Source organism: Vombatus ursinus, unplaced genomic scaffold (assembly GCF_900497805.2).
Source record: "Vombatus ursinus unplaced genomic scaffold, bare-nosed wombat genome assembly UNPS02014810.1, whole genome shotgun sequence".
NCBI classification, from domain to species: Eukaryota; Metazoa; Chordata; class Mammalia; order Diprotodontia; family Vombatidae; genus Vombatus; species Vombatus ursinus.
The window spans coordinates 30,061,723-30,088,086 of record NW_020954588.1 but is presented as its reverse complement, the minus strand read 5'-3'; the positions used below and the strand labels follow the sequence as shown (position 1 = coordinate 30,088,086).

At 39.7% G+C, this 26,364-nt stretch overlaps 1 protein-coding gene across 1 annotated transcript in view; it reads left to right on the top strand.

Annotated features, from left to right (window-relative positions):
- Positions 1 to 26,364, top strand: part of SEC62 (SEC62 homolog, preprotein translocation factor) — a 41,291-nt gene that overhangs the window by 1,149 nt on the left and 13,778 nt on the right. The window contains exons 3-5 of the mRNA XM_027875776.1: positions 17,540 to 17,648; positions 19,474 to 19,579; positions 23,463 to 23,673. Coding sequence (XP_027731577.1) covers positions 17,540 to 17,648; positions 19,474 to 19,579; positions 23,463 to 23,673 — 426 coding nt within the window. The remainder of the gene's footprint in view (positions 1 to 17,539; positions 17,649 to 19,473; positions 19,580 to 23,462; positions 23,674 to 26,364) is intronic.

Here is a 26,364-nt window from a genome sequence, read left to right as displayed (position 1 = left end):
GGGGGGCGGCTGTGTGTGGTGGGGGGGTGTGGTGCGCGGGGGGGAGGGCGTGCGGAGGGTGTGCGTGCAGGGGGCGGAGTGTGTGTCTGTCTGTCTGTGTGTTTGTGTCCGTCTGTCTGTCTGTCTGTCTGTCAGTCTGTCAGTGTGTGTGGCGGGGGGCGCCGTGTGCGGTCTGTGTCCGGCTGGGGGCGGGGGACGGCCCTGCGGGCCGGGGTCACGCGTGGCCGTGAAGCAGGGCGGGGGGCGCGGGGCGGGCTCGCTGCCGGAGGGCCCTTCTTCCCCTCCCCCCCGCACACGACCCGCGGGGGCCTGCCCCGCGTCCTGCTGGCATCGCCCCCAAAACGGTGCGGAGCCTCGGCGTGTGCCAGGCCCCGCGCTGGGCCCGCCGCACCGGAGGAGGAGGGCAAAGAGGCCGCGGGGCCTGGCCTTCCGATGAGGGCCGGGGCTGGCGGGGGAGCCCGAAGCAGCCCCCCGCCTCTGCCCCAGCGGGGGGCTTTCACGGACCACCCTGTCATCTGACCGCCCGGCCTCTCTGCCCCCTCTTCTCTCAGGTACCTTGGCACCTGGTGGCGAACAGGCTAGAGCAGTGTTTCCCACACTTGGTTTTCAGGGTGCCGCAAGGACTCGGTGAAAGCGTGTTGATAACAGTGTTGTTTTCCTCCTTAAAATATAAAGTCTGTCTGTGTCAACAATATGTATTACATGGGACAGTTTTTCAACATTAAAAAATAGGCTGGATTTCCTCTCTCTTGCTCCAGGATTTCCCTCTCTGCCCCTTTATTCTTGGTGTATGTCTCTGTTTTCCTCTCACTATTAGAGTCCATGTGTTTAAGACCTAAAAGTGTTCTATAACCAGATTAATTTGGAAATAAGGTAATGATGTTTACCTGTATTAATAGTATCAACTGGTGTGTAACGTTGCTAGAACCATCAATTAGTAAGGTGTGTTTATGTTTGTGTGTGTGTGTGTGTGTGTGTGTGTGTGTGAGTGAGTGAGTGTGAGAGAGAGAGCGAGCACGCAGTAGATAAGATTTGAGTCACAGGAAATTTGTGTTCCAGAATTTTTTCCTTTTTGCTTTTATCTATTCCCTTTTAATTTAGTATGTCTTTTTCTGCATGAAGTGTGTTTGCAATTTTATTGCCCCAGCTTCCCATCTATATGAAGTATGTACATTATGAACTAAAATTGACTCTAAAATTTGATTTTTTTGAATCATTTTAAAAAAAAGTATACAGATTGAAGACTGAGAAAGGCTTCTTGAAAAAAGTGAGACCTGAAGGAAGCCAAGAGATGGAGATGGAGAGAATTCCCTGCGTGAGGGTCTTAAGAGTGAAAATGCTGGAGACAGAGTTGTTTTGTGTGAGGAACAACAAGGAGGCCAGAGTCACTAGGTCATGGAATAGGTGGAGAGGAATAAGGTGTAAGAAGACTGGAAGATGGGAAGGATCTACATTATGGAAGGGGGTGTGTGTGTATGTGTGTGTATCTATAATGAACACACACATGTAAATGTATTGTCGGGGGGGGTGAAGGAAAATAAATTCGATCTATGAGTTGAGGATAGACAGGAGTGGGGTGAGTTGAGGCCAGGAGATCATCTAGCCTGCTATTATAGTAGTCTAGGGAATAGCAGAGGAGAGAAGGGGTAATATGTGAAATATTTGGAAGGTAGAAATCTGACAAAGATAGAAACTTAACAAAGTTACAACTGAGGTCAGTAAATTATGGTGAAGTATGTTCATAATGTCTCAACTTTGTCACAAAATTTTTGGTTGAGGCTGTGTTCTGTAGGATATCCCTGTATATCTTTTTCTCAGGACTAAAGTGATATCTGTCAGAAACTTATGGTTTGTGTGTTTTGTTTGTTGTTGGGTTTTTTGTTTTGTTTGTTTTTGGCAAAAGAGAAAGACAGCACAACTTTTTAAATTCTTGTTTACTCCTGTGTGGATATTCAAAGCTATTGTTTTGTGCTCCTTAAATATGTAAAATTATTTTTACAATTTCTTCTGTGGTAGCTCTTAATATTAAAAAAAAAAATTTGTCCTTTTTAAAATAGTCCCAATAAGTTATCATTCTTACAGAACTCTGGTCATTTAATGATTATGTTCTTCTTATATAAAATCCTTCCTTTTTATTTAAATAAATTTGGTTGAACTGGCATGGTCATAAATTGTGCAAGTGTTTACTTTTTGGTTACCCTAGTTGAGTGTTTTCTTTTTCTTTTTTAAACATAAAGAATCTAATAGCAGTTTCGTAAACCAATAAATTTAAAACGAGTGTTAACCCAGGTGTGGTGTAGGCAGTTAGCTTTGTACCCACTTTTTCACCCAGTATTTCATACAAGCAGGTAAATGTGTAGATGAGGTAATTAGAAGTGGGTGTGGCATACTGGCAAATGAACACACATGCATTAAATTGATAGCTCTCATAGAAATTTTTTCCAACTGAGTTTCAATTTCATCATCTGTCAAATGGAATTAGGATAAATTATCTTTAAGACATTTTTCTAGCTTAAAGATTTTGTTCATCTAAACTTCATTCCTGTGAGAATTAGCTCAGTTTCCAGATTTGTAGGATCACCTTGAGGTTTTACTATCTTCATACATAGTGGACTCCTGGGACCACAGTGATTGTGTTATTACAGGATTTTACAACTGTGTCCTACATATGGGAAGTGTGTGATAGACAGATTTTGGTTAAATGAGTTGGGGTTGTCATCATCCTTCCCCCCGAACCCCAGTTGAAAGAGTTGGCTTTAGTCAGTAGTAGATGCCTGATCAGATCCCAAGTTGGATACTTCCGTAGTTCCCTGATGGTGAAAAATACCCTTCAGTTCTCTGCCTATGCATCTTACATTTCCTCATCTGTAAAATAAGGGTAATCATGTCTTTATTAGGGTTATTATAAGTTTCTAATAAGGCAGTGTTTGTAACACACTTTGCAACCTTAAAAGCACCACATAAATGTCAGTTGTTGTCATTGTTATTGTTATTATCGTTTCTTGGTTTGGACCTATAATTTCATTAGTGTAGAAAGCTCCAGGGGAGGAAATTCCCTCTTAGAAGATTGGCATTGTTTATTTTTTAGTATTAAAGTTAGTTAAATTTTTAGTATTAAAGAGCTGCCTTGGGGCACTGTGAGATTGAATGATTTGCCTTGGGTCACATATCTAGTATGTGTTAAAGGCTGGTCTTCCTGATTCATGAACTTGACAGTCAACAAACAGGAACATTTCCATACATGAAGACTGACAGAAAAAAAGGATTGTGTATTAACCTGTGAAACTACCATGTGCAATTTGGTGTTATAAAAGTGCATGTCAATTTTAAGATGACAGTACCAACATTACCTTGCTTTATCTTTCTCTTCCTCTGAACATCTGCAGTCTTTTATCTATTTTTGACATATTTCATTGGCATTCTTTTTCTTTTTTTGCATCGGTATCACTACTTCTCATTCCCCTGTGACACTTTTGTCTCCTTCAATTAAAGCCCTGCCTCAAAACAAATAATTATAGAGTCAAGCAAAACAGATTAATGTTGTGTTTGTCATGTCTGAAAATATTCATTTCATTCTGTAACTACAGTCTGTCACCCCTCCTCTGAAAGATTGGAAGCATACTTCATCATCAGTCTTCTTGAATTCTAATTGGTCATTGCATCAATCAGAGCTTTTTTAAGTCTTTCAAAGTTGTTGTTTTCAATGTATAAATTGTTCTGGTTCTTCTCACTTCACTTTGCATCCATTCGTACATGTCTTCGAAGGTTTCTCTGAGTTCATCCTTGTCATCATTTTTTATGTCTCAGTAATTTCCATTACTTTCATTTACCATTATTTGTTCAACCATTCCTCAATGGGTGGGCACCTATGTTGTCCCTAGTTCTTTATGGTAACAAAAAGTACTGCTTTAAATATTTCTGCACGTATGAATCCTTTCCCTCTCTCTTTGATCTCTCTGGGGTATAAACCTAGTAATTGTATTGCTAGGTCAAAGGAAATGTACAATTCAATGACTTGGAGTATAATTCTAAATTGCTTTCCAGAATAGTTAGACCCCTTCACAGATACATCTGCCTGTCCTCCCACAGCTCTTCCAACAATTGTCATTGTACTTTTTTGTTACCTTTGCCAGTCTGACAGGTGTGAGGTAAAATCTCATCTGTTTTAATTTACATTTCTCTTTAGTGATTTGGAGCCTTTTTTCTTATGGTTGTTAATAACTTGCATTTTTCCTTTTTTTTTTTTTTTGGAGAGTGCTTGTTCACTGTTTCTCTATTGGGAAAATACTGATTTTTAAGCTAAGGCCGAGAGACAGGAAGTAAATTAGTGGCAGGTGTAGGACAGTGACTCAATTTTCTTGACTCTTCTACTCTTTTGAAACAACCAGTGCACCAGCCTCCTGTTGTTTTCAGTGCTGTTTCCTTTGCCCTTTCACCCCAAATTAAAGGCTTCAGTTATAACAATTTATATTGTTAGTAGATTTGTTTAAAACCACAAATATTTAAATCACTAATCAGAAAGATTTGAACTGACCATCTTCTTACAAAAATTTATCCTTATTTAATTTGTAACTATGCTATTCATAATTCACTTCATATCTATTTGCCCTCAAACTTGCACTCAGAAAGCAGTGAGGGCTTGATTCTGGATAAAGAGATTTGGTGGGGGATAGTGTAGCTAGTCAGATCAGTTTTTCCCCAACATTTGTATACTTAATACGCCATTTGTAGAAATACAGTTCCTTACACTGTTAAGAGAAATTTTCTTTGCTTGAAATCTGTAAACTGACTGAACGTTCAGTGCCATTGATTAGAATGATTGTCCTTGCCTTCATCCTTTGCTGACATGTATATCTTAATTGATCCCTGCCTTCTTAATCCTGCACAACATTTCCCATCTGTGTCCACCCTGTGGGCCTTCTCTGGATCTTTTGATAGGTTGTGGATGCTGTTGCACCACAGGGCTAGCCATCAGCCCTTTGTCCTCTTTACACGATGCATCTGTCTGATAGTCTTATTTTCACTTCTCTTATGTAGTACTTCATTGGTGATGTGTTGCAGTCAACTCATACCCACTCTTTACCTTTTCCCATTGCCCTTTGGGGGACTCACTGTTTTAATTCTTTGTAGCCCTTTCTAATTCTAAAGAGAGGAAACTGAAATTTTCATAACATTAGTGTGTTGTCTGTTGTAATCTATTTTATAAAAATATTCTAGAGAATTTACATGTTGACTTAAATTGTATATTTATTATCTCATAATGATATTAGATGTGTTACATCTAAATCTGCAAATTCCCTTTTTTGTCTTCAAAAATCATCTTAACAGAAAATCTGACTTAAAGTTCAGTACAGAACTAAGGACTGTCCCAGCTGGGTGTCGTGAAAGACAAACCAGTTTCTCATTGGGAGATTTTGGACCCCTTTGTTAGATGGAGGTTTTGCAGGGTGAGTTTGAGTAAGTCAGACTGCCTTCTTGGATCAGTAATAGTTTGGACTAGAAGCTGCTTCTTTTCTGCTTTCCCCTTTGATGTGTGCTTCTCCTGGGGCTACCAGGAGGAGGCAGGCCCCTTTAAGAGGCAAGCTGGGGAGACCTTCGAAAATCACAGAGACTTTACTGCCTGGAGCATGAAGAGGAAAAAAAGGTAAGGCTTGTTTTTTTGTCTCTGGCGGCTCAGAGCTGCCACGTGGCAAGGTTGCCTTTCCACAGCTTCCAGCTGCTGGGTGCCCTGGCTTGTCTTGAGGAGTTTCTCTATATTTCCTATCCCCGAAGAACAGGAAGGGATCAAAGAGTGTCCCCTCGTCCAAATCCCTTTCTTTACGGGCCCAAGGTTGGTGAAGTGACTGGCTCTTGTCACATAACCAGTTAGTGGCAAAGTGAAGGCCAGAACCTAGTCAGTCAGTCAGTAAGCAGTTGGTTAGTGCCTGCCATGTGTCAGGCACAGGGCTGGTCTCCCCAAATTATCTGATGGTGGATGCGGCAACTGGGGCAATGGCCTAGAGGCACAGGGAATTTTTAATAAGAGTAATCCTCACCATGGGCAATTAGGACTTTGACTGCATGATTTAATTTAAACAAGAAAAAATGATAAAACATTCACCAGCTAAGTAGTCATTTGTAATGAAAAAGAAAGTGTAGTACAACATGTGTATCTTACAGTTTTCTTATTTCACCATCCTCACCATAGCATTCATTAAGCACTTACTGTGTACCAGACTTTCATAGTCTAATGGACTTAATTACCCATGTGTATAGTTCTTTTCCAGGTACAATTTTTCAGTTGGGCTAACCGGGTATATGTATGCAGGAAATCTTACATAGAGCTTGATTGTCTGATTGAGAGATTATGTAGGCCACCCTTCCTTTTTGTCTTTCCTCCATTTAGCTACTCACCTTTTCCTTAGGTATTATACAGTTTACTATTTTACTGTTTACTATTCTTGTACCAGGGAATAGGAAGACAGTATGTAGACCACTAGATTAGACTTTAGGAGACGAGCACTGTGTGTGACACATAGTAGGCACTTAGCCGACTGCTTTTTGCCTGACTGATGAGCTTCTGGTCTTCGCTTTGCATTAACTAGTTGTGTAACTGAGAGCCAGTCACTTCACCAATCGTGGGCTTTGATTTCCTCACCTGTAAAATTAGGGGCTTAGACTAGATTATAAGATCCTTTCCAGTTCTATTACTCTGTGACTACGTTTTAAAATTTTTTCTATGAATTCGTTTAACAAAGCTGTTTCTATTCCTTGCTTGATATGTCAGCAGTAATTGTACCAGTTTTTTTTTTTAATCAGTTAGACAGAACTTCCTCCAAACCATGCCCACTTCCCAACTTCTCTGTTTTCTTCTGTGGTACCAATATTTTTCAATGTTTATGTTTTCCCTAGCTTTTATTCTCTTGACGGTCACCCAGTCTTTTAAGATATTTGACACCAGTCTCTCATCCACATTCCTGAGGCATCACCCAAATCTAAGTTCTCATCATCTAACATACTCCTTATTCATCCTTCGAACAAAATTTTAGTGCCTGTTCAACTACTTTTTTTTCCTTGCCTTTTCTTTCTCTTCTTTGGGGAAACAGTATGGCAAAATGAAAAGAATGCTAGATCTGGAGTTGGCAGACCTGGGGTCAAATCTCCCTTTGCTACTACCTGTTTAACCATGTGTTAGTCACTTCTCAGAATGATTTTAAATATTGAAGAAAATGCTAAGCTTCAGTTAGGGGTCAGTGAAAATAAAGATGAATTTTTTTCCCCATCCAAGTTTACAGACACCACCACTCTCCTTCAAGACAATCCAAATAGGAGTGCAGCTGTCATGTAGATGGTGAGATACTCTGTATTGATTGCCTCAAAACCCAGAACTTTACAGAGCTTCCTAAATGAGATCCATAAGTACTCAAGAGTCTGGTCTAACTTGCCACACAGAAAAAATAATAGTGGATGATGGATGATGAATAACTATTTTCTAGACAATGTTATGCAGTATTCTTCCAGGCATTCCATGTGGCTGGAATACCACCATCTTCAAAGAATTATAGTTAGAGTTTACTCAGAGTCCGATGGTGAGGTGCTTGGTGGCCATTAGTAACTTTTTGGAATATTGTATTCCAAGAGCTCTTGTCTTCGAGGAGAAGCTGACAGGTTTAGTAAGATTCTAATTGTTGCTCCTTGGTACTCTTTCTTTTTGGCTGATTGGATTACCTTTATCTTTTATCTCTAGGACTTTTCCTTTTGGATTTCTTTCAGGAAGAGATTGATCAGTGGATTCTTTCTCTTTTCTCTTTACTCACTGGTTTAACTAGATCTGGGAAGTTTTCATTAACGATTTATTTTTTTAATTAAATTTTATTTTTCCTTATCAAGCTTTTATTTTTTCTGCCTTCCATCCTACCCCTTTTCCCCCCATAGTGGTAGAGAGGAGAAAAAGAAAAGCCTTATAACAAATAAACATTGTCAAGTAAAACAGATTCCCATAATGGCCATGTCCAAAACTGTGTGATTAGTCCTGAATGTTATTAGTCCATCATCTCTGTCAGGGGTTGGATAGCATTCTTTATCATCAGTGTGGATCAGAGTTCTAATGGGTTTCAAAATTGTTGGTTTTTACAGCGTTGGGATTGTAATATATGTTGTTCTGCTTCTGCTCACTTCACTCTGCCTCAGTCCATATAAATACTCCCAGGTTTTTATCTGAAACTGTCTGTCTTCATTTCTTATAGCATAATGGTATTTCATTACCTTCCTGTGCCATAATTTGTTCAATCATTCTCCAATTTATGAGGACCCCCTGTTTGTCACCAGAAAAAGAGTTGCCAGTTGCTTTACAAATATTATCTCATTTGATCCATATAGAACCTCTTCGATCTCCTCAGGGATAGGCCTAATAGTGGTTTTGCTGGGTCAAAGGGTATACAAGTTAGTAATTTTGGTGGCACGTTTCCAGATTTCTATAATGGTTGGACTCATTTCACAGCTTTACCAATAGGACGTTGTTGTGGCTGTTTTCCCCCAGCTGCTCCAGTATATGTCATTTTCCCTTTGAGTTTCTGTTTTTACTATTTGTGGAGTTACTCTGTCCATCTAGGTTGGATTTTTGGGTATCTTTGCATTTTTCCTCACATGCAATATTGTTTCTTAGTTTCCTGCGTTTTCATTGACTATCCCCAGTGCCTGGCATGTTCCCTCTTCTTACCCTCACCTATGGCTTCTTTGGCTTCCTTGAGGACTCCACTCAAATATCATCTTATACAGGAAGCCCTTCCCAGCCTCCTGTCCACCACTAGTCATGTTTCCGCACATGCACACGCACGTATGTGGGCAGTTAAAATTCCACACACATACTTCCCTGTTAGAATGTGAGCTTCTTGCAGGCAGGACCATATTTTTGCCTGTCTTTGTATCCCCAGTGCTTAGCACAGTTCTGGAAAATGGTGAGTGCTGGGGGCAGCTAGGTGGGGCAGTGGATAGAGCACTGGTCCTGGATTCAGGAGAACCCGAGTTCAAATGTGACCTCAGACACTTGACACATACTAGCTGTGTGACCGTGGGCAAGTCACTTAAACCCAATTGCCTCACCAAAAAAAAGAAAAAAGAAAAAATGGTGAGTGCTTAACAAATGCTTGTTAACTGACAACAATTCTTTATGGTGGTGTGTATCTTCTCCTTGCTCATCTAAATTTGTCTCTTTGCACCTATGGCTTCTAGTTTGACCCTCAAAGGACAAATGGGTCAAGTCTTTCCACGTGATATCCCTTCAAATACTTTAAGACAGCTCTTGTGTCCTCTGAATCTTCTCAAGGCTTAACATGCCCATGGTCCTGCCTGAAAGAAACTCACATTCTAACAGGGAGGTATGTGTATGGAATTGTAACTCTGTGTGCTAATCATAGCAGTTTGTATTTTATTCTAGAGGTAGGCAAGAGGGAGATACTTAAGTTTTTAGAACAGGGTGAGTAATTTTGCAAGAACTGTGCTTGAGGCAAATAATTTCGACATCTGCTTGAAAGAGATTAGAGAGGAGAGAGACTAAGAAAGAGAGACCAGTTAGTACAGTAGTGCAGACATGGGGTGATATGATTTAAACTAGGGAGATAGTCATGTGCGCAGAAGGGAGAGATACTATAGAAGTAGAATGGGTAAAACTGGGCACCTCATTTGGGGCAGCTATTTATTGACTTACTCATGACAATAGATAGCACTGCTGTCTTCCTGAGGCATGTGTTCAGGATGTGACAGAGAACCACCCAAAACTTGTAAAGCCAGACCACTATTATTAACTACTTCTGGTGATTCATATAAACAGTGATTATATTACTAGAAGGAATCTAGAAAGCATTTCATTGCTAAAGATTACTAACTCTTGGTCAAGAAAAGGAAGATCTTAGGGGCATAAGTGATGTTTCTATTATAGTTGTCTGTTAAAGACAAGGACTTCAGAAGAGAGGAACAGATTTCACTAAGAAAATGGGGTTACAGGATTTGGATTTCCCCACTAAATTGAAGAATGATACTGGCAGGTGGCAAAGTTTTCCCAGCCAGGGCTGGAAAGAATATATTTGCCTGGGATCTTGCAAATCTAGTCAAAAGGGATTTGAACTGAAAAGAAAAGGGGGGGAAAATGGCCTCCATATTTCCACCAAGTTACGTATGTGCAATCATGCAAAACATATTCTCTATTTCTACATATGTTGTGAAAGAAAACAGACCAAAAAGGAAAAAAAGTATGCTTCAATTTGCATTCAGCCTCCATTAGTGTCATGTAGGGTTTTTAAATTTTTTGTTACTGGTTTATAATCTTATATCTTTGTCTTTCATTGGTATCAGTGCCATATTTGTATTATGTCCTATTTTTGCAGTTTACATAATATTGGAATTAATTGTTATTTTAATATTTTGTAGAATTCACTTGTCTGGTTCGGTTGCCCTTTTTTCTTTTTTTTTTCCTTAGGCATTTGGGGTTAAGTGACTTTCCCAGGGTCATACAGCTCCTAAGTGTAAAGTGTTTGGTCTGAGGTCGGATTTGAACTTAGGTCCTCCTGAATTCAGGGCCAGTGCTCTATCCACTGCGCCACCTAGCTGCCCCCAATTTCTTTTTTGGATATTGGGTCATTTAATCTTTCTTCTGTAAATCTGGATGTTTTATATTTTTGTAAGTCTTTGTTTCCTCTAAGTTAGCTGGGTTTGTTTTGTTCTATTTTTTGTTTTTCATTTGGTTTGTGGTTTGTCTTTTTTTTTTTTTAATCATAACTGGGCAAAATAGTTTATGATAATTTCCTTTATTCCTTCTTCAAATATAATGAATTCTCCTTTTCATTTTTGGTTTTAGCAATTAGTTTTCCTCTCATTTAAAATCCAATTGGTTATTTTTCCTCAAAAAAGATCAGCTCCTAGTTTTATCAGTTCATTCTTTTTCAATCATATTTTTTTCTTTCTTTCACTTTTATTAATCTCTCTTCTATTTCTGAATTTCTACTTTGGTATTTACTTATAGCTTTTTGATTTGTTGTTTTTCAAGTTGTTTTAGTTACATGTCCAATTTATTGATTTGTTTTTTCTCTCTATTGTTGATAAAAGTTTTGAGAGATAAATTTCTCCCAAGGACTGCTTTAGCTTTATCCCTCAAGTTTTGGTATGTCTAATTGTTGTAATTTCCTCTAAAGAAATTTTCTATTGTTTCCATAATTTGTTCTTTGAACAACCAATTTCTTTAGAATTTAAGTTATTTAGTCTATAATTAAGTTTTAATTCTTTATTCAAAGATTCTTTATTGAATATAGTTTTTATTGCATTATGTGATCAGTAAATGATGCATTTCGTATTTCTGCCTTTCTGCATTTTTTAAGGTTTCTCTGCTTCAGTACATGGTCATTTTTGTAACAGTATCATGCATGGTTGAGAAATATGTAAATGCTTGATAGAGATATATCATGTCTTAATTTAAAAAAAAAAAGTTCTGTTGAAGTCCTTCACTTCTTTCTTATTTAATGTTTTTGTCAGATTTGCCTAGGTTTGTAAAGCGTACATTGAGATCCCCAGCTATTATGGTTTTATTGCTATTTTTCCTTTAAACATTTAGATATTATGCTGTTCAATGCATGTAAAGTATTATTTTGTTATCTATGGTGCATTTAAGCATAATGTAGTTTCCTTTCTGTCTCTTTAACAGATCTTTATATACTTAAGCTTTATCTAATATGATTTCTACCTCCTTTTTATTTGGGTTCATCTGAAGCGTGATAGATTCTGTTCTAGCTTCTCATTTCAAGTCTGTGTCAATCTTTATGTTTCAAGCGTGTTTCTTGTAAATAACATATTTTTGGAGTCTGCTTTCTAATCCACATTGCTATCCTCTTCTGTTTTATGGGCCGATTCATCTTACTCATGTTCAGGATTTTGATTAACTGCATTTTCCCCTGCGTCTGGGTTTGACCTCTCTAAATAAAAGAGGGAAGGTTAGCCTAACACTTTTGATCTCTGAGGAGGGGAGGAAGGGAAAGGAATAAACATTTAGATACTGCCTACGTGCCAGCCATTGTGCTGAGTCCTTTACACATTTTATCTCATTTGATCCTCACAGCAACCCTGCAACGTAAGTGCTGTTATTATCCTCATTTTTACTGTTGAGGAAACTGAGGCAAACAAAGGTCAACTGACTTGCCCAGGGTCCCACAGCTGTTAAGTGTTTAAGGCAAAATTTGGACTCAAGTCTTAGTGAACTGTAGCCTCTTTCTACTCTGTTGTCTCTGATCTCTTCTTGTTCTGCCTGTAATCCCAAACTTTTCCTTTTTCTTTCCTTTTAATCCCTCCTGTATTTAACCCCTTTTTAAGTTGGAGTTTGTTTTCCTTATAATTATTCCCTTACCTATGCCTTCCCTCTGTTAATTTCCTATTTATCCTGTATATAGCCTGCTTTGTATATATTTGTTTACATGTCCCCTCCAATAGATTGTAAACTACTTAAGGGCAGGGACTGTCTAGCCTCTTTTTGTGTCCCCAGCGCTTAGCGTAGTTCCTGGTACATAGTAGGCATTTAATAAAAGTTTATTGAATTGAATTTATTCTGCCTTCTTTCTTAAACTCACCCCCTTCTCTGTCCCTGTCTGTTTCTCAGTTGAGTTTAATATGTTTTATTTTGTTCCCTTCTATCTCCAGCCCCAGTTTCTGGGTTTAGGGGTTTGTGCTTAAGTCAAGCTCTGTTCACCACCTTCTGCAGGATTACACCTTTCATCTGCCCTGGCTTGTATTCATTCAAGTTTTCTGTGGAATTCTGGCAGTCTTTTTGCCGATGGAGACACAGATGCAGAAAAGTTAAAGTGACTGAAGATATATGTAGAGCTGAGATGCTGTTGACCATCCTCTATTCCTTAATACTCTCTCCTCTACAGGGTTTTTGTGATACTGCTTGGACCTGTTTATTTTCCTGCCTATCTGACCACACCTTCTTAGTCTTCTTTATTGAATCTTTATCCAGGTTGCATTTGCTAACTTTCGATGCTCCCCCAAGGCTCTTTTCATCTCTACACTATTTTGCTCACTGGTCTCATCAGCATCACTTTCATCATTCAGTCAGCTCATCAGATTCAGTTTTCATCTCTGCGGATGATTAGCTAAACCATTCATCCAGCCCTAATCTTGTCTTCTGACCTCCAGTTTCACATCTCCAACCGCCTGTTGCACATCTTGAACTGGATGTCTCATATATATCTTAAACTCAACATGTTTAAAACTGAGCTTATTATCTTTCCCACCAAAGCCTCCTCCCCCTTCCAGACTTAACCTATTACTGTTGAAGGTGCCACTATCCTCCCAGTCAACCAGATTTATCTCTCCCTCCTTCAGTATTCTAGCTCCTGCCAAGTCCTGTTGATTCTACCTTCATAACAACTCTCATATATACCAACTTCTGTCCCCTGACATTGCCACCACCCTAGTACAGATCCTTATCATGCCTTGCCTGGACTATTAGAATAGCCTGCTACTTAGTCTCTGTGTCGCAGGTCCTGGCCCCTTCTTACCTTTCCAGTCTTCTTACTTTTCTCCCCTTCTCGTATTCTTCCACTCGGTGACAATCAGTCAATCAATAAAAACATTTATTAAGCACCTACTATATGCCAGGCACTATGCTAAGTGCTGGGGATACACAAAGAGGTAAGAGACAATCCCTGCCTTCAAGGAACTTACAATTTAATGGGGGAGACAACATGCAAACAAATATATACAAAGCAGGCTATGTGCAGGATAAATAAGAAGGCACTAGAATTAAGAGGGGTTGGGGGGAAGGCTTCCTGTAGAAGGTAGCATTTTAATTGGGACTTAAAGGAAGCCAGCGAGGTTGGTAGATGGAAAGGTAGAAGTAGAGCCTTCCCAAGCAGGAGGAAATGCCTGGAGCCAAAAGATGCAGTGTCTTGTTCGTGGAAAAGCTAGGAGGCCAGTCACAGAATCAGAGAGTGTGTGTCAGGGAATAAGGTGTAATAAGAAGACTGGGAAGTTAGGAAGGGACAAGATTATGAACGGCCTTGAGTGCCAAGCAGAGGATTTTGTGTTTGATCCTGGAGGTGATAGGGAGCGACTGAAGTTTATTCAGTAGGGGGGTGCCATGGTCAGACCTGTGCTCTAGGAATGGCACTTTGGTAGCTGAATGGAGGATGAATTGAAGTGAGAAGACACTTGAGGCAGGTAGACCCACTAGCAGGCCAGTGTAGTAATCCGGGAGTGAGGTGATGAGGGCCTGCACCAGGATGGCCACAGCGTCAGAGGAGAGAAGGCACTCATTGGGGAGATGTTGCAAAGGTAAAAATGGTAGGCTTTGGCAAGAGCTTGGATGTGGGAGTGAGAGAGGTAGTGAGGAATCCAGGATGACTCCTAGGTTATGAGCCTAAGGGACTGGGAGGATAGTGTTGCCCTTAAGAGTAATGAGGAAGGTGGAAGGAGGGGACAGTTTGGTGGAAACGTAATGATTTCTGTTTTGGACATACTGGATTTGAGATGTCTGAAAGGCAACCGGACGAGTGAGATTGGGGGTCAGTAGAGAGTAGGGACTAGATAGGTAAATTTGACAATCATCAGCATAAAGATGGCAATTAAATCCATGGGAATTGATGAGAGAAAGGGAGAAGAGAAGAGGGTCCAGAACAGAACCCTGAGGGACATCTATGGGTGTCCATAGAGTAGTCATCAAATAATCTGATGGCACCCGGAAAGGGGGTTCGGATAATCTAGTGAATCAGGGATCCATGCCGAGTTGTTTGCGTGTTATTTTCCCCATTAGACTGTGAGTGAGAACAGAGACTATCTTTTGTTTTTGTATCCCTTGCATTTGTGCCTGACACATAGTGGGTCCTAATATTTATTGCCTAACTTTGTGCTCTGTAACTTTTAAAAAATCTATTACTTGGATAAAGGTATGAATGAAATGTTTATCCATTTCACAAAAGAGACAAAACAAACGTGTTTACTGCCAGGATCAAAAAAAAAAAATGTTGACAGGCTGGAATTGTGGGTCAAATCTTGTGTGAAATGTAAGGATGGTAAAAGATAAAGCCTATACCAGGGTTCAAAAAAACAACTTCAAAAATAAGATGAGGAAGTAAGCAATACATTTGAAAAAGATATAGGAAAGATATAGAGGATTGAAATTTCAGTATCGTTAGAATCGTTCCTCCTTCATTCTTGAAGAAGCCTGCTGACGTCAGGAGGGTGATGTCTTGACTTGTGTGTAAATTGGATATGAGTGGGGCAGAGCTGCACAAAGTCAGCCTCACTCCACCAATCATTGAGGCCCAGTGACAAGACAAAGGTCAAGACCACCGGTGATGGCCCAGGATGCAGTGGATGACCTTGGCCTTTGTAAATTAAGGTCTTTTCCAGGTCTCGAGTTTGTCTGAAGCCATATCCATTCGATGACTGAGGGCTGGGTAAGAGTTGAGACAAACAAAGATATAAATCTGGTAGGGGAAGCTCCTCAGAGTTTCTGGCCAGAACAGAAAACAGTTGCTATTGACACTCATCCCTAACCATCAGCAAACAGTTGCTATTAACACTCATTCCTAACCATCACAACCTAAACAGTGAGCAACAGAGGCTTGGGTTGGAGGCCAAATTCAGTTGGCCATTCAATGAAAGCCAGAATGATTTGTTTCTAAGGTGGAATCAAGAGTGCTAATGCAATAATAGGCAGCACTGAGAGGCACACTGTTTAGGTGGAGACACTGTTGGAGCGGTTGGCCTGTAGTTAATCATAGTTTACATTTGTTTCTCTTTAAGGTTTACAATAGGGTTTTCCTCAGCATTTCTGTATTATCCCCATGGCAATGGATCAGAATACTGGAGGTTTAAAGAGATTAAAGAATAGGACAAAGCCTTGAGACACTCATTCTGGGTTGATAAACTATACGAACATCACCTAGGATAGGAGAACTAAGACACGGTAGTGTCTTAGAGAAAAGTTGCACCAGAAGAATATATCCCAGGAAGGGGTAGAGTCAGAGGTATCAAATGTTGCAAAAAGGTCATTTAGGATGAATACTAAGAAAAACCCATGCAATTTTGCAAATAAGAGGTGACCTTTGAGAAAAGTTTCAATAGAATGCTCTGGTGGAAAGCCACGTTGCAAAAGGACTGAAAATTAGTGGGTGATAAGGAAGTAAAGGCAGTGAATATAGATTCTTCCTCCTAGACGTTTCGCTGAGAAAGTGAAATTAGAGATAGGATGCCAGCTTGAAAGGAGGGCAGAAAAGGTTTTTAAATCTCAAAATATATTACCGAATGATGAGGGGCCAAGGAAAACTAGCAACATCTTTCATATCACTTCATGTAGTTCTTTTTTTGCTTGTGTGTTTTGTTTTTGTTTTTTTTTTTAACCTCAACTCTCCCTGTTTACTTTTAAATGCATTTTTAAAATTCAGTTTTATATTCATTTTCAAATTACCTCCCTCCCCCACCTATTGGCTAGGCAAGAAAATCAAAATCCATTACAAATATATACACATGCAACATAAATGTCCACATTAGCCATATCAAAAAAAGGAAAGAAAGAAAAAGTGTTGCCTTCAGTCTGCACTCTTGAGCCCAGCAGCTCTCTATCTCATGGTTTATATAGCATGTTTCATCTTGAGTCCTTTGAATTATGATGGTCATTTTGTTGATCAGTTTCTAAATCTTTCCCAGTTGATTATCTGTACAATGTTGCTGTTGTCATATAAGTTGTTCTCCTGGTTCTGCTTACATCACTTTGCATCAGTTCATAAAAGTCTTCTCAAGTTTTTCTGGAACTGTTCCCTCATCATTTCTTACAATACGATAGTATTGTATCACATTCATATGCCATGAATTTGTCCAGCCATTCTCCAATTGATGGGTATCCCCTCAGCTTCTAATTCTTTGCCCCTATTTACTTTTCATGAAGAGACATCTCTCCTTGCAGTTCTCCTCCCCCCAGTAACCGCTTGTGCTAGGGGAGCCGTAAGCGATCTATTTTTAGTACTGACAGTGTTGTAAAGAGGAGAGCTTTTGGTTTCTTTTGTTTTGGAGTGTTCTGATTTGGGGAGACCTGAGATGGAGAGAAGGAATAGGATGGGGTATTTAGATCACATCACACTTTCCAGATCAGCTCTTCATAGTATGACTGCACTGTTTTATTTGAACGGAATTCCTAGTTAGCACCAATATTCATGGAGGTTAACGTAGGCATGCCCATTTTAAATTGTAAACGCACAAACCGTATTGTCCAAGTATGAACAACTGAGAATTGACTTTAGATTTTTAGAGTGTTGATTAGCTCCTGGGAACAGCTTTATATCATAATGACATTTTAACGTTTCAAAAGGGGGGTTTGATGATGTGGTTCTCAAGAATTTGCCTGGAAATGTTTACTCTCAAACTCTCGTCAGTGCTCAACACTAAACCAAGTTGTAACTTTTTCATTATTTTATCATGTTGTCTAAAAGACCCTTAATAGGCTTTTGTAAACATAATTTACAGAGTGTAAAATTTCCTCCATGAATGATTACTCTAAAATAAAGTTTTCATTTTGCAGGAAGTTGGGGAACCATCCAAAGAGGAAAAGGCCGTGGCCAAATATCTCCGGTTCAACTGTCCCACAAAATCCACAAACATGATGGGTCACCGGGTTGATTACTTTATTGGTAGGATTACAACAAAATAATCACATCAGTTCAGATCTCTTAAAGATATTTAAGTTTTACTGTTTCTCAGATGTCTTTATTTAAAGTGCTTTCCTTTACATTAATGAACAAATTTTGAACTTTTTTTCTTACACTATTTTTTATAAAGCTTGTGCACCTGCTGTCAGCTAATGTTATATGTTTATGTCTTAAATACACATAATTTCTCTCAATTTTTTCTCTATAGGAGAATTCAGTATTGGGCTGTCTGGTGTCCATTGCAGCAGTTTAGTGTGACCCAAGCACTGTGATACACAGGGCAATGTAGTATAAATTGCATTTTGGGTGTTCACCTCATTGGTCGAGATAAGATGGAATTCCTTCCTTCAGTTGTGCATTTTTTCTGTATTTGATTCTCTTCCATAAACTGTTTTATTTCATTCATGTAAAGCCCAGGAATGATGGACATGCCAATTTAATTCTTTCTGTCCTATTTAATTTTTCTCTCAGCATCATTGGGTTGCTTATAAAGCTTGCCTTTATTGGTCCCATGTTACTCAGTGATCCTTTGGTAGAATCCCTTAGCAAATATATTTATACAACAGAGGTGGGGAAGGGTTTTCCCCTTCTTGGATTCAGTTATCCAAGGCACTTTTTTCAGTTAAGATCAACTGTAGAACACTAAACTTGGAATCAGACCATTTGGTTTTGATCATGACATGTCATAGCCATGTGACCATAACAAGTCACTATGCTCTCTAAGCTTTACCTTTCTCACATGTAAAGGAGTATTATACTACCTATCTCAGAGGAAGGTTGTAAGAAATCAAATCAGATAATATAAACAATAAAGTTAAATTATCTTGCTGTAGATTTACAGATTAGCACCTAGCAGTATAAATTTTGATCGCTGAAACCTCCCAAGATATCTTGGGGTTTGTACTCTAGATTTCTTTTTTAAGGACCCTGCCTTAAACCCAGATCTCTCTGGCTCTCATTGATTGGCCAATAATAGGTCCTAGCCCAAGCCTCATTTGGTTATTGTCTGGGCTTTTTATGGCTCCGAGTGTAAATAGCAATTGTTCCTGTTTTGGCCAGAGACTCTGGGAGTCTTCCCCTCCCAGATTGATTTTTATTTATTTGTTTTTTGACTAGGTAAAAGAGGTCATCCTTGGCCTCATTTCTTCTTATCTAGCCTTAATCACTGAACGGACTGTGCCTCAGACAAGCTGAGACCTGGGAAAGACCTTAGCTTAAAAAGGCCGAGGTCTCCCATGCATCTCCGGCCATCTCCAGTCATCCTGAGCTATATCTCGCCACTGGACCCAGATGGCTCCAGAGGAGAGAGTGAGGCTGGTGACTTTGCACAGCCTTGCCTCACTTAAACCCAGTTCACTTACAAGTCATGACACCTTTCCAACGTCATGGTCCTCTTCAAAATGAAGGACAAACACCAACAAGAAGTACCTAGTACAGCACCCTGGTTACAATAGGCACTTAAAACACATTGGCTTAATTAAATTAGTTCAGTTTTTTAAATTCTTCTCCCCCATTTTTAAAACAAGTAATTAGAGAACTTATTTTCATCTATTAGTGCTAAATCAGGGTTCGTAAACATTTTTTATTTTTGATTAGAAAGTCCTTTGCTTTTTAGTAATTTCTCTTTTGGAATGTGAGGTTGACTATATACCAGTACATAAGTCTATTAGTTGCATGACCTTAGGAATTTACTTAATAAAATTTGAGTTTGATAAGTAGTATGTATTCTCATTCTATAGTATAATGATAATATGTAAATAATAATAATTCTGTAGTATAATAATAATCAACTTTTTTTTTCTTTTAGCTTCAAAAGCAGTAGATTGCCTTTTGGACTCCAAATGGGCAAAGGCCAAGAAAGGAGAAGAAGCTTTGTTTACAACCCGAGAGTCTGTTGTTGACTACTGTAACAGGTATTGTTGACTTGTTTGTTATAAGCCATGTAAAAATTGATTTTTAATATTTCTTTGTTGGCTTAGTCATTTTCACGATAAAATGGCTATTTCTCATGAGATTTAAGCATAACAAAGAGAACAATACTGTACTGATTTTGCTGTATTATTAATGTAGATTAAATTGAAGGTTAATATTATTCAAAGTAACCAAGTGGGACTTAAGTAGCTGGCAGTGATTTTATTCCCTCATTGGCCAAGTACCTGAAATGCCCACACTGCCTGCTCCTGAAGCCATTTATTGCCCTTCCCCATTGGGATATCCAGTCAACTGTGGTCTTGAAATAACTATGTGTTCTTTAACCAGTAACCTATTCTTCTTCATCTCTAATTCTTGTTTTAGAACATCATAATTGTTTTATAGCATATACAGCAAATGCCAGGTTCTCAGTTTGAAAAAACATAATTGCACATGTAGAGTTCATGAAACAAAAAGTAACTTGTAACTGACTAAAGGTCAGCATTGTTATCCTTTCAATAATATCATTAATGTAGACGGAGAAGTCTGCTCCTTCCCCGGGGAGCTTCATTCGGGCTGCTGGGCAGAGGGTCTAGAAGACATTCCCCTCAGCAATGTCTGTGGCTTTTGGGAAATCCAACATACTTCATGGGTTCTTTCTTTTTTAAGTTTTTAGTCACAACTTGAATTCTCTCAGCTGAGCAGCTTTTGTACATTGGTTGTAGAAACTAAGCTCTGAGTATACAGGGGGAAAAAAGGCCCTCCTCAAGGACCTTGTGTCCTACTAGGGGAGTATAGAATGTAAACAGGTAAGTAGATAAGTCATTTGAACCAAGAAAGAGCTTCCAAAAACTAGTGCAGGAGTTTTTTACCTTTTTGTGCCATCGACCCTTGAAATAGATGGAGAGAATGTATTCCAGGCTTCGGGGGGTGGCCTGTGCAAAGACGTAGAAGCAAGAGTCAGCAGACAAGTTCTGGAGGATGGCAGACCTGTGGAGTCTGGCGAGGGATAGACTGAAGGTCTAGGAAGGTTGGCCGAAGCCAGGGTGCGAGGGCTGTTAGCTTAGCCCTGGGCTGTTGGGAAGTGCTGAAGCTTCTTCAGCAGAGTCAGGGTTGACATGGTCAGATTTGTGCCTACATTAGTCTTGTCATCTGTGGGTACACAAAGTGATTTTTCCTGTTGTATTCTTTTTGCATGAATCAGATTGTGATATTTCCCCACTCTTCCCTCACAAAAATAATTTCAAGTTGCTTCTGCCTTAAAAAAAAGTTCTTCTATTGTGCACAAAACATGTTTGTAACAAAACATGCATCAAATCTCTTAAATTCTGTTTTCTTCATCAGTAAGAGAGCAAATAGATTAAATCATTAGCCATTGGGAGTTCTGCCTATCAGAGTCTATAATTCGTTTTTATATCCTTCACACAGCAGTTAAACATAGTAATGTCATTATTGGTAATTATAGATTGAGCATTTTGCAAACAGGTATGTTTTGCCAAATGTATTCAACAGAGTTTAAAGAAATGGTGCCATGAAGAGTCTTTAGCAAGTTAGCATTGATTTAGCTTCTCTGCATTTGCATTATTCAGTACTTAAATCAAGCTAGTTTCTGTCTGGTAGTCCAGCTATCCCTTCCTTCCACATTGTAGGGATTAAGGGTCTGACACCATCAAATTCTGGAAATTCTGAGTAAAATTTTTTGGCCCTCCCTTTGTACCAGAGAAGAAATCTTAATTTTCTTTTTCATTTATGAGGTGTTTACAGTACCTTATTGTAAAATTTAGGTTGATATTATGTAATACTATACATATCTTTTATGCATTTCTCAGTTTCTAAACTTTTTCTGTCATCTGCTGGCCTTCGTATATTGTCTGTGGCTTCTGAAAAACTCCCCGTCTAATTTCTTAGGCCAGCTCTCAACATATTGACATCTCAGTGGGGAAAAGTAAATGTGCAGGTGAAAATTAGTATGTCTAAGAAAACAGTGATTTGGATTGGTAATGTTCTGTTTGTTTCACCAGATTTCTAATGAGGGGTAACCCACTACTTCCAAAGGCAGCCTGTTTTACTTTTGTTAGCTCAAATTGTTAGGAAGTTCTTCCTTATTCAATTGACACTTATCTCTCTCTAACTTCTACACATTTCCCCTAGTTCTGCCTTCTGGATTTGAGCAGAACAAGTCATCTTTCACATGTTAGCCCTTGAGATCTTGAAGATAGCTGTCATGTTACCTTTAAGTTTTCTCTAGGTTACACATTCTCTTTCTTTCAATAGCATATGGCATATCTCAAACCCCTTCAGCCTCTTGGTCAACTTTCTTGGAAGCTCTCTAGTTTAATCATTGCCCTTCCTAACATGCAGTACCCAGAACTGAACACAGTTCTACAGATGTGGTCTGACTAGAACACAGTATAGTACAGTTTTCACATCCCTAGTCCTAGTCTCTATACTTTTTCTAAGGTATCTTTAGCTTTTTTGGCAGCTGTATTATACTCTTAATTCTTACTGAACATGCAGTCCATGAAAAGTCCAGATCTTTTTCAAATGAACTGCTGCCTGGTCATTCCTCCTAAATCACGTTCTTGTGAAGTTGATTTTTTTGAACCCACATGTAAAAATTTACATTTACCTCAAATAGATATCATCTAATTAAATTTGCCTGTCATATTTGAAATTCTGTGTAATGTGTAACCTATCCTTCTTAGCTTTGTATCATCTACAAATTTGATAAATATGCCACCTGTCCCTTTATTCAAGTCATTGATAAAAGTGGTCAATATCACAAGGCCAAGCACAAACCCCTGGGAGACTCCATTTAGAGGTTTCCTTCTAGATTGACGTGGAACCATTAATGACTAGTCCATCCATTCAGCTAGCTCTGAATTTGCCTAACTGTACTATTGTCTAGCATGAGAGGGTTATTGGTTTTTTTTTCCTACAAATTGTCTGGCTAAAATCTAAGTTACATATGTAGTAGTCCCCTTATATGTCTAGTAACTATATCCAGAAAGAAAATAAGATTAGTTTGGTGTGACTTGTTCTTGATAAGTCACGGTGACTCTTTGTGATCATAGCTTCCTTTTCTAGATGGCCACTGACTACCCGTTTTGATAAGACATTATTGAACTAAAGTCAAGCTTATTGGTCTGAGTTTTTATACTCCATCCTCCTTCCTTTTCTTAAAATTGTACCAGAATTTGCCTTTTCCAGTCTGTGGTACACCTCTTCTGTTATCCACAGTATACAAAGATCTCTGATGTTGGCCCAGTAATCCCATTCTCCAGTTTTTTCAGGATCCTTAGATGCAGTATAGTTCTGCTGAGTGATTAAGATTCATCAGGGCCTGCTAGGTGTTCCTTCATCCCTGTTTGTCCTGGCGTTCGGCTTCCTATCCCCCATACTTCTTCTATCCTTTTCAGTCTAACGACCATCCTTTTTGACAGAGGAAACAGAAGCAACGTCGGGCTTCATTTTGCCTTGTTGGTGATAGGTTACTGTTACCTCTGCACTCAGAGCCAGCACCATCCCTCTCCTGAAGGAGCTGGCATTGATCCGGAAGGGGCATGTTGTCAGTACCTAATCAGTGCCCACAATGTATCCTCCCACTTAAAGAGTGTTAAAACTGGACGCACACTTGAGAGAAGAAGAGTGGGTGTGGTGGTACTGTTTATGGTCTAGTTCTGGACACAAACCCCATTCTATTAGGATTACTTAAAACCATGTAGACATTTTTAAAGAAGGGTAGGCATCCTTAAGACACTTGGGAAGGATTGGGTATTTAGGGATCTACCTACTGAATTCTTTGGTATATAAATTATCCTTATAGTAATCAAGAGATTTCAAGTAATTATAAATAATGTAATGGCTTTTTTGTTTATTTTAAAGGCTTTTAAAGAAACAGTTCTTTCACCGAGCATTAAAAGTAATGAAAGTGAAACTTGACAAAGACACCAAGAAAGAAAAAGAGAAAGAAAAAGGAAAGGTAGAGAGTGGGAAAGAGGAAGAGAAGAGAAGCAAGAAAGAGAATCCAAAGGATGAAAAGGCTAAGAAGGAGAGAGAGAAAAAAAGAGATGGTGAAAAGGAAGAGTCAAAAAAGGTGAGTCCTGCCAGAGGTGGCACAAGTCTGTGAGAACAATTAATTGTTGGTCATCGTCAGATTTGGGATTTACCAGTTACAGAAAGTTCAAGATTGTGAATGCACATCATAGTGTCCATCTTAGACATTTCCTCATTTTTAACATAAATTTTCTGTTCGGTATCAAGTCACTAGCATTAAGTTATAATGACAGTGCTGTTTTGTCTATCAACAGAGATAAATCAAACTGTTCCCTTAGGCTCCTCTTGGGAAGAATTCTTCCTTTGACTAGTTGCTCTTAATGTTCTCTTTCTTCTCATTATCGTAGTAAACTTAGAAGGGAAAGCTCCAGTAGCTGGGGAAACTGAGAAGTCCCTCCTCCGTAAGATGGCACTGGATGTGAATCTTGATGAAAGCAGGGATTCTGTGAGACAGCTGGGCTGGGGGAGGGGCGGTGGAGTAGGAAAGGGCCAGGTTGTGGAGAACTTCGAATGCCATGCAGAGGAGTTTATATTTGCTCTTAGAGGTGATAGAGTTCTACTACATGCGGTATCGGAAAGGGTGACTTGACAATGGCCAGAACTGACTTTTAGGAAAATTACTTTGGCAGCAAGTGGAAAAATGTATTGGAGTTGGGAGAGATATAAGGCGGGAAAATCAATGAGGAGGCTCTTATAAGAGTCCACGTGAGAGAGGATGAAATCTTGAAATACAAGATATCCAGTTTGAAATGTGTTGCAGACTGGAGCTCATGAGACAAACTAGGGCTCGATATTGATCAGGGAATCATCTGCATAGATGTGATAATTGAACTGATGGGAAGTGGTGAGATCACCAAGTGAGAAATTACAGAGAAAAAAGAGAGTCCGCAACAGCCTTGGGTCATTCCTGCCGTTGGGGAGGAGGGGGGGAGAAGTGGATAAAAATCTGCAAAAGAGACTGAGAGGGAGCAGTCAGACTTCAGGAAGGGGGAGAACCCAGAGAGAGCAGTGTCCTGAAAACCCAGAGTGGAGACAGTATCCAGGAAGACAATGTGGTTTACAGTGTTAGAAGCTGCAGAGGTTACGAAGAATGAGAACTGAGAAAAGGCCATCTGACTGGGCAATTAAGAGATCATTGGCCACTTTGGAGAGAGCCATTTCATCTGAGTAACAGATCGGAAGCCAAAATACAGGGGTTTAAGAAGAGAGTGAAAGCCCAGATACACAGAATAGATAGCTCTCCCTCCCGCCTACATTTCCATACACTTTAGAGCTGTGACGTCTATGTCTCACTTTTGACTCAGAGCGGCCCCCAAGCAGGCAGGTGGGCAAGTATTGTTATCTTCATCTCACCAATCAAGAAACCAAGAGGTAAAATGATGCCAGCACTCACCCTTCCAGATTCCAGGTCTGGGATGGTGGCGATAGATGGCTTTTCCGAGGAATTTGGCTGAAAGTGGGAATAGAGATAGAGAACTATTACTAGTGGCCATGGTAGAATCTAGTAATGGTTGTTTGTGGATGAGAGACATAGGCATATTTGTGGGCAACATGGAAGGAAATAATAGATGAGGAGAGGTTGAAAATTAAAAGGAGAGTGGTAGTGGGTGTCATCATAAGGAGGTAGTGAGGGGATGAGATCCAGGGAATGTGTAGAGGTAGAGGTGTTGGTCTTGGTGAGAATGGCCACCTTTCTATAGGGACTATAATAAAGGAGATGGTGTGGGACAGTGTCATGGCGTATTAAATGAGAGGAGGGAGATTGTAGCAAATAATCTCCATTTTCATAGTAAAGTTTAAAGTAAGGTCCTCTTCTGAGAAAATGGGGAAAGAGGATGCTGTGGGAAAGTTGGGAAAGAAAAGAAGATAGAGCCAAGTTGGCAGAGTAGCAGAAAGCAGTACTGCCGAGTTCCCCTCCACAAAACTCCCCCAAACAGACCTAGAAAATGCACTCGTCTGAATCCTGGTGGGAAATTCCAGAAAAAGTCACAGTGAGTAATTCTTCTAGATCTGGTAGGCATAGAGAGACAGAAAGGTCTGCAGACATGAGGGATAAGGTTAGGCTTTCATGGAACATCACCCAGGAAGAGGCTGTCCCTGACCTACCGGAGCATCCTGATGGGGACAGGTACCAGCTGGCAGCTGACACCCGCTACCCAATTCTGTCACAGATCCAGGGTAGACTGAGAAGAGGACTGGCACCCAGAGGTGGTAATTTGGTATTCCTGGGTAGGAAGTCCCTGGGGAGTTGAGAAGCAGCAGCAACAGTGTGGTTCAGACCCCAAGAGCAGAGCAGGATCTCAGTGCTAGCATCTCGCCCAGCTTATAGAGGAATCCTAGTCCAAAGGGTTGCCTACAGTTGTGCTACTCTGAACCAGCAGATCTTTGCAGCTGTCTGATAGAGTCCAGGAGCAGTCTACTTTTTCTCAGACCAAAATCCAGGTGAGGAACTTGCAGAGCTCAGACCAGGGACTTAGTGATCAGACTTTACTTTGGATCAGACCACTTTGGGAGCAATTACCCACAGTCACGCAGGCCCCAAGAGACCTTCCTTCCAGAATGAGGCAGAGCTCAGCCCTCATTTCAAGTCTGAAGTTCAGAAATAGACTAAGAGAATAAGCAGAAAAGAGGAATCCCTCCATAAAGAGATATGGTGGCAGGAAGCTCAAGACAAGAATGACCCCAAAACACACCAATAGGCAAATCATTAAAAAAATAAAATAAAATGCAG